Below are 7,802 nucleotides of genomic sequence, written 5' to 3'. Positions count from 1 at the left end.
GAAGATTTAAGCCCAGTCTTGGGCAGTTTAGGAAGGTTCTGTCCAAAAAAAAAAATCAAGCCAGGTGTGGTGGCACATACCCATCTCAGCTGAGGCTGAGGCAAGAGGATTGCCAGTTCAAGGCCAGCCTGGGCTACGTAGTGAGACGCTGTCCCAAATAAATAATCAAGGACTGGGAATATAGCTCATTGCAAAGGCACTGGGTTAAATCCTCAGACGGGAGGGGGGAGTGTTTCTAATTATTAAAAAAAAAAAAAAAAAAAGGCTGGGGACGGAGCTCAGGGCCGGGGCGCAGGATTGAATCCCCACTGTCGCAAAGTGAGTAAGTAAATACCCAGAGTGAGCGGTTCCTCGGTACTGATCTGCTCTAGTAACCCTGAGTAAAGCCCAAAGCCCAGCAGCTGCCCCACCTCCTTAGAGCCGCTTCCTGGTTCAGGCCCCGCCCACTGTGGGCACACAAACCTGGGCCCTGCTAGCAGAGGGACCCCCAGCTTGGGAGACAGAGACCACAGCCACAACAGACAGGGACTGCAAGGACACACACTGTGCTACTATTCCCGGGGAAGAACGCTTAAAGAGCCTCACGTGGTGTCCCGCGCCTCTAGGGCCTGGCCGCGGGAGCTCACCAGTGCGAGGCCAGCCTGCCCGAGCCAGTGAGAGACCCCACCTCACTAAAGGGCTGGGGAGGTAGCTTAGTTGTCAGACACTTGCCCAGCACGCACAAGGCCCTGGGTTCAGTTCCCGGCACCAGAAGAAAAGGAAGAGTGGTGAAGAGTTCACATTCAGAAAATCAAAATGGGCTGGGGATTTAGCTCAGGGGCACAGCGCCTGCCTGCCCAGCTCGAGGTCTTGAGTTTGATTCCCGGTACCAGAAACAAACCAAAAACAAAAACAAAACAAAAAAATCAAAACAACAGAAACAAAGCACATGAAACCAGGTGTGGCGTGCAGCCTGTAACATCAGCACTGCGGAGGCTGAGGCAGGAGGATCGCTGTGAGTTCGAGGCCATCTTGAGCTGCATAGTGAGACCCTCTGTCGAAAAGACCAAAAAAAGTACATAAAAACTAGCAAGATGGTAGAAATAGGAAACAACTCACGTTGGAAGTGAAATATTAAAAATTTTTTCAGGGGGCTGGGGATTTAGCTCAGTGGCACAGCACCTGCCCAGCAAGCGCAAGGTCGTGAGTTTGATCCCTGGTACCTGAAAAAAAATAAAAAAATTTTCAGAATGTTTTAAAATGGAAAAATTAGTAAAGATAGAAATATTAGAGGCAGCTTGGAGATGCAGATCAGAGGTAGAGGGTTTGCCTCGTGTGTGCAAGGTTCTGGGTTTGATCCCCAGCCCTGAGAGAGAAAAAAAGTCCAAAAACTTCTAGGAAGGGACGGATCTCACACAAAACAAAAGGCTATGCATCCAGAAGACTTAAGACTTCCAAAGACGCCACACCTGCAAAAATCCCCTTGGGAAATCAGCTCTGCTGTAGCAGCCTGTACTCGGTGAACCCATTCAGAGACAGAGTAATCTCAGAGATGCAAGATTAGGGGGGAAAATGACTTCGTGCTTTCTGCGGGTGAAGTTTCACCACAGCGGACAGGAAGCTGGGTGGGTAGAGTACACGGGCCCCATACAGGAGGGGACCGTGCAGCCCGCCTAGGCTAAGGCAGCGGGTCAGTTTGGGGCAGATTTAGAAGCTTGAAGGCAGCGCAGGGGGCCACACCTGGAGCGGACAGATGGACCACGTCGGGCAAAGGCACTGTCTCGCTCTGGTGAGACCCGCACCCCGCTATGGGGCCCGAGCCTGCGGAGCGCGTGTGAAGGCGCAGGAGAGGTTTGACCCTCTTCCTGCACCGTCCTGGCCAGAGCCTCCTGATCCAGAACAACTCTAGGGAATAGGAATGAAATTGGGGGCCGGGGCTATAGCTCGGTGGCACGGCGCCTGCCTGGTAAGCGCAAGGTCCTGAGTTTGATTCCCGGTACCAAAAAAAAAAAAAAGTTTGGCAATTTTTGGGCCGGGGATATAGCTCAGCGGCACAGCGCCGTGCTTGGCAAGCACGCGGTCCTGAGTTCGATTCCTGGTACTAACGAGACAAAGACTGAAATTGGCCTGCCGTCCCAGCACTCTGGGAGGCTGAGACAGGCGGAGCACGAGTTGGAGCCCAGCCTGAACAATTTAGTATGTCACAGAACAAAAAATAGAAAGGGCTGAGGACGCAGCGCTTGGGTTCAGTCCTCAGTATGCAAATAAATAGGTGAAATCTAAGAGGAATTGCAGGCTTGCGGGTCTCGCAAATGCGCACCGCCCTGGAAGGAAGCTGGTCGCTGCCCTTGCTTCTCCCCCGGTGGCCGGGGAAAGAGTCTTGCTTCTTCGCTTTTCCCTCTTGCGTTTGTACCGCTGCCTTTGCGGCCTCTCCCCGTGCGTCCGGATCTGCTCGGTGGTCGGCTCGGTGAAGGGCGCGGCTGGGGGGCGGGGTCCGCCCTGACGCGCGCCCCGCCCCCAGGTGGCCAAGACCAAGCAGCAGATCGAGGAGCAGCGCGTGCAGGTGCAGGTGGTGGAGCGCGCGCAGCAGGTGGCGCTGCAGGAGCAGGAGATCGCGCGCCGCGAGAAGGAGCTGGAGGCCCGGGTGCGCAAGCCCGCCGAGGCCGAGCGCTACCGGCTGGAGCGCCTCGCCGAGGCCGAGAGGTGAGGCCTGCCCGCCCGGCCGCGCCCTCTCCCGGGGCCCGGGCTCCCCTCATCGCGCCGCGCTTTTCCCCTGCCCAGGTCCCAGCTGATCATGCAGGCAGAGGCCGAAGCAGAGTCCGTGCGGGTGAGTTAGGCAGGCTCCCCCAGCGTGCGCAGGCAGGCTCGCTGAGGGGACTGGGTTTCTTTTTGAGACGGGGTCTCGCCGTGTAGCCCAGGCTGGCTTTGAATTCAGCGATCCGCCTGCCTCAGCCTCCCGCAGTGCTGGGTCCCCAGGCGCGCCGCCACGCCCGGCGTCCCAGCCTTCACACGGGTCCCTGTCCCGACTCAGATGCGCGGGGAAGCCGAGGCCTTCGCCATCGGGGCCCGCGCCCGCGCCGAGGCTGAGCAGATGGCCAAGAAGGCAGAAGCGTTCCAGCTGTACCAGGAGGCGGCGCAGCTGGACATGCTGCTGGAAAAGCTGCCCCAGGTGTGGGGCGGGTGTGGGTGGCGGGACAGAGGGACCGGGACTGGGCCCTGAGCAGCCAGTGAGAGAGGAACGGAGCCAGCCAGGGGCCGTAAACGACTGGTGGGAATTAACGTCCGGGAGCAAGGGTCCGTGGGATGCGGGTCCTCTTGCGGGCTGCGTGGGCAGAGCGCGGCACTCAGCGGCCCCGTCCTCTGCCAGGTGGCGGAGGAGATCAGCGGCCCCCTGACCTCAGCCAAGAAGATCACGCTGGTGTCCAGCGGGAGTGGGGCCATGGGGGCCGCCAAAGTGACTGGGGAGGTGCTGGACATCCTGAGCCGCCTGCCCGAGAGCGTGGAGAGACTCACGGGCGTCAGCATCGCCCAGGTGAGGGGCGTGGTGCGCGCGCCTGTGCCCCAGACGCGGCGGCCCAGCGCGGAGCAGCACCCGCGGGCCGGTCACCAGGTCACCAGATCCGTGCGCGTCCACAGATCTTCTGTTTTAAGTCAAACTAGCGTTAGAGCACGTATAAAGGTGCTGAAGTGGGCACCAGACAGAAGCCTCTGGGATGGCATGGTCCCAGGGGGGGCTGGGGGGGCGGAGTCCCCACTGCCCAGGTGTCACCTCCTCTTGTCTTTCCCCAGGTGAACAGTAAACCCTTGAGGACGGCCTGAGCCCTCAGCTGCTCCTTTGCAGGGCTCGGTTGCCTGATTGGCCCTGCTGTTGCACGCCCCCCAGTGACCTCCTTAGCATGTCCTCTGAAAGTGGGGTCCCTCGTCACTCCTCACACAGCCTGTGCCTTGCCTGGGTTGGGGCTGCCTCCCCGCAACACTGCCTGGATGCCAGGGTCCACAGGCTGCCCCACCCCGATGTATGTGAGTTCCTACCTGAACCAGGTGCACCCTGCTTTCTGTGGTTTTCTTGCCTGAGATGGGAGGCCAGTCTGGAGGTACCTGCCAAATAAACTGCTGTCAGCAAGTTCTGTTCCTTAAGAAAGGTAATAAAACCGAACCAACCCGAAGTGAACACTGGGGCTGGGGATACAGCTCAGTGGCACAAGCGCCTGCCTGGCAAGTGCGAGGTCGTGAGTGTGAGTCCTGGTACCAAAAAGCAGCAATAACAAAGCGAACGTGAATGCTGCAGTGCAGCCCCTTACACCAATCGGCTTTCTAGACTTCGAGAAGTTCTAGTAGCACTAGCTGCACCTCTAGTTCACTAGAACAAGTTCTCCTTGCACTGTTCAGAGCTGTGAACACTGAAAAAACTGTTCATTTTTTTCCCCAAAAGTTGTCTTTGGTCAGAAAAGTGGGCTATGGTGGAAGTAGTGTTGAGAATTGCATTCGTTCGTGGAATTACTGAAGTCATAGCCATGTGACAGTAGTAAATACAGCCTCCCTGGATGCCCACATACAGAATGGCTCAGTGTCTGCTCGTAACCTGTGCATGGCCCCTTTAAGGTCCTCTCTCAGCCAGGGATGGAGGTGCAGACCGGAATCCTAGCACTGAGGGCTGAGACAGTTAGCAAGACCTTGTCTCTGTGACAAAAGCCTGGGGGCATGATTCAGTACAAAGGCCCTAGACCATCCCCAGTACCAAAAAACGCCTCTACTTACAATGCTTATTACAATGTGAATGCTAGGTAGCCTTGTTACGCTTTGTAGTATTACAGTGTGAATACTACTGGAGGTGTTAGGCCATTCCCTAGAGAATGACCAAAAACACCTGCTACATGTTCAGTACAGCTGCTACTTTTTGGCTGTGGTAGTGCACACCTGTAATCCCAGCACTCCCAAGGCAGGAGGATGGCCGAAGAGTCTGAGGCCAACCGAACTACATAGACAACCTGTCTCAAAAAAAAAAAAAAAAAAAGTATTTCCTTTATAGTGGTGCTGAGAATTGAACCTGGGCCTTTTTTAGACACTAAGCAAGTGCTTTATCATTGAGCTGTGTGCCTAGCTTTCCCACATTTTCTCACAATGGCTGGATACGGAGGGCTAAGGAAGCTTCTAGGGGTAGCTCTGACACATCTTTGGGCGTGAGGTAGGTAGCATTTCCTTGGATCTTCTGGGCTCTTGGCAGAGCTTAAAGGATCAGAGAAACCCAAAGGGACCTTGGATGGGCCACAGTACTGGAAAGGGCATACCAGGGGTTTTCTGTCTCTAATATTCAATGTGAATTTCTTGGAGTAACCCCAGCACTCAGCAGGCTGAAGCAGGAGGATCACTGGAAGTTCACCTATGAGCTTTCTAACAAGACCCTGTCTCAAAAAGCTCCCGAGATGCAGATAATGCACGGACATTCCCCAGGGGCCTCACCTCCCATCCCAAGATCCTGCTTCTGAGCATATGCTTATCCAAGCCTGACATGTAGCTGGTGCTGGAGGGCAAGGTGGGCTGAAGGGAGGATGAGGCTTTTGAGGGGACCAGTGTTGTAACTGAACTTAGGCCCTGCACCTGCACAGGCCGTCCTCCCTCAATGAGCACACATACCGCAGCTGGTTTTCTGAATTCCCATTTATTTTTGGCGCTCGGGGCAATGTCTCTTTTCAATATGAAAAAAAGCAACTTCAACACAAAATAGAAATCAAGTGTAGGACAGGACAAAATCAAGGGTGAGGGCAATAGCAAGAGATACCACAAAGAGGGCCCCTCCTGCCCCAGGAAGTGACCAGAGCAAGAAGGTGGGGTGTGCACCTCCTGACACCTTGGCTGAGATTCCCTCCGGGATGGAAGGTAGGAGGGGTGCTTTGGAGGGCGGCAGGCTCTGCGAAGGGAAACACACGCTCTGGACAGAGGTACAGGACGTGCAGCTAATACTGTGCACCTGTCTCCAGGGCTAAGGTGGGCATGGAAAGCCTGGGTTCCCCTTTCCCACCTGTCCTGGAATGGAAGTCCCACCCCCTCCCCCAAGCTGACCACCACCCTCTGCCTGATGGTGGCTGTTCCATGGGTTTTTAGCACCTGGCTGGCTTTAAAGGGGATTTGGAAGAGACCCAGCTATCTTGGGGATTCTGAGAACAGGAATGTTAACTGGACACATGTGAAAAGTGGGTGCCAGCAGAAAATACAGGGTCACCTACAATGACAAGAGGTCTAGGTTTGCCAGAGCAGAGAGAAAGAAGAGACATCCAACAAACAAGTATTTATTGAGTGCCTACTATGTGCCAGGCACTGTTCTACACCCCCAAAAGAAAAAAAAAACAAGATAGAGGCAGCAAACAAATTGTGAAGGAGAGGGGCAGCGGAAGGCGGCTGAGGAAGTAAGGAGCCTGAGGTGACAGGGGACTCCGGCTTAGGCCTCCTCTTCGGCCTCCTCCCCGAAATCCTCTTCCTCCTCTGCAGTGGCGTCCTGGTACTGCTGGTACTCGGACACCAGGTCATTCATGTTGCTCTCGGCCTCGGTGAACTCCATCTCGTCCATGCCCTCGCCCGTGTACCAGTGCAGGAAGGCCTTGCGGCGGAACATGGCCGTGAACTGCTCCGAGATGCGCTTGAACAGCTCCTGGATGGCCGTGCTGTTGCCGATGAAGGTGGCTGCCATCTTGAGGCCGCGCGGTGGGATGTCGCACACGGCCGTCTTCACGTTGTTGGGGATCCACTCCACGAAGTAGCTGCTGTTCTTGTTCTGCACGTTTAGCATCTGCTCGTCCACCTCCTTCATGGACATGCGGCCCCGGAAGACAGCGGCCACCGTGAGGTAGCGGCCGTGGCGCGGGTCACAGGCGGCCATCATGTTCTTGGCGTCGAAGACCTGCTGGGTGAGCTCGGGCACGGTGAGGGCCCGGTACTGCTGGCTGCCGCGGCTGGTAAGTGGGGCAAAGCCGGGCATGAAGAAGTGCAGGCGCGGGAAGGGCACCATGTTCACGGCCAGCTTGCGCAGGTCTGCGTTCAGCTGGCCAGGAAAGCGCAGGCAGGTAGTGACGCCGCTCATGGTGGCGGAGACGAGGTGGTTGAGGTCCCCATAGGTGGGTGTGGTCAGCTTGAGGGTGCGGAAGCAGATGTCGTACAGCGCCTCGTTGTCGATGCAGTAGGTCTCGTCTGTATTCTCCACCAGCTGATGGACAGAGAGGGTGGCGTTGTAGGGCTCCACCACGGTGTCGGACACCTTGGGCGAGGGCACCACGCTGAAGGTGTTCATGATGCGGTCTGGGTACTCCTCGCGGATCTTGCTGATGAGCAGGGTGCCCATGCCCGAGCCGGTGCCGCCCCCCAGCGAGTGGGTCAGCTGGAAGCCCTGCAGGCAGTCACAGCTCTCGGCCTCCTTCCGCACGACGTCCAGGACTGAGTCCACCAGCTCAGCCCCCTCTGTGTAGTGGCCCTTGGCCCAGTTGTTGCCTGCCCCTGACTGACCTGGAATGGGGTCAAGAAGAAAGCTTAGTGTGCAAGGTGTGGAAGACATGATTTTTCTAACCTTCAACCTCTGCTATAACTGACCTAGTTTCCTTTCTTACCTGTAGTGGAGACTCCCCAGAATCTACCCAAAGAGCCAGGCACCACCTCCACCCCCACTTCAGAACACAGCTCTTTGCTGGACATGGTGGGATTACACACCTGTAATCCCTGCCCTTGGGAGGCTGAGGCAGGAGGATCTTTGCCAGTTTGAGACCAGCCTAGGCTACAAAATGAGCTCAAGGTCAGACTGAATTGCATGGTGAGACCCTGTCTCAAAAAAACAAAAA

General features: G+C 56.3%; 3 protein-coding genes across 4 annotated transcripts in view; 2 read left to right on the top strand and 1 right to left on the bottom strand.

Moving 5' to 3' along the window:
* Positions 1 to 4,116, top strand: part of Flot1 (flotillin 1) — a gene marked incomplete at its 5' end in the record, with an annotated part of 12,679 nt that extends 8,563 nt beyond the window's left edge. The window contains 5 exon segments of the mRNA XM_005414316.2: positions 2,501 to 2,682; positions 2,761 to 2,806; positions 3,011 to 3,148; positions 3,347 to 3,511; positions 3,769 to 4,116. Of these exon segments, the coding sequence (XP_005414373.1) occupies positions 2,501 to 2,682; positions 2,761 to 2,806; positions 3,011 to 3,148; positions 3,347 to 3,511; positions 3,769 to 3,798 (561 nt within the window). The 3' untranslated portion in view covers positions 3,799 to 4,116.
* Positions 1 to 7,802, top strand: part of Mdc1 (mediator of DNA-damage checkpoint 1) — a gene marked incomplete in the record, with an annotated part of 34,106 nt that overhangs the window by 1,032 nt on the left and 25,272 nt on the right.
* The window catches only part of Tubb (tubulin, beta class I), a gene marked incomplete at its 5' end in the record, with an annotated part of 10,932 nt that continues 8,749 nt past the window's right edge, over positions 5,620 to 7,802 (bottom strand). Inside the window, 1 exon segment of the mRNA XM_005414317.2 lies at positions 5,620 to 7,473. Coding sequence (XP_005414374.2) covers positions 6,416 to 7,473 — 1,058 coding nt within the window.

The sequence above is a fragment of the Chinchilla lanigera genome, unplaced genomic scaffold (genome assembly GCF_000276665.1).
Source record: "Chinchilla lanigera isolate Chin_1 unplaced genomic scaffold, ChiLan1.0 scaffold00182, whole genome shotgun sequence".
Classification (NCBI taxonomy): Eukaryota; Metazoa; Chordata; class Mammalia; order Rodentia; family Chinchillidae; genus Chinchilla; species Chinchilla lanigera.
This window is presented reverse-complemented; position numbering and strand designations above follow the sequence as displayed.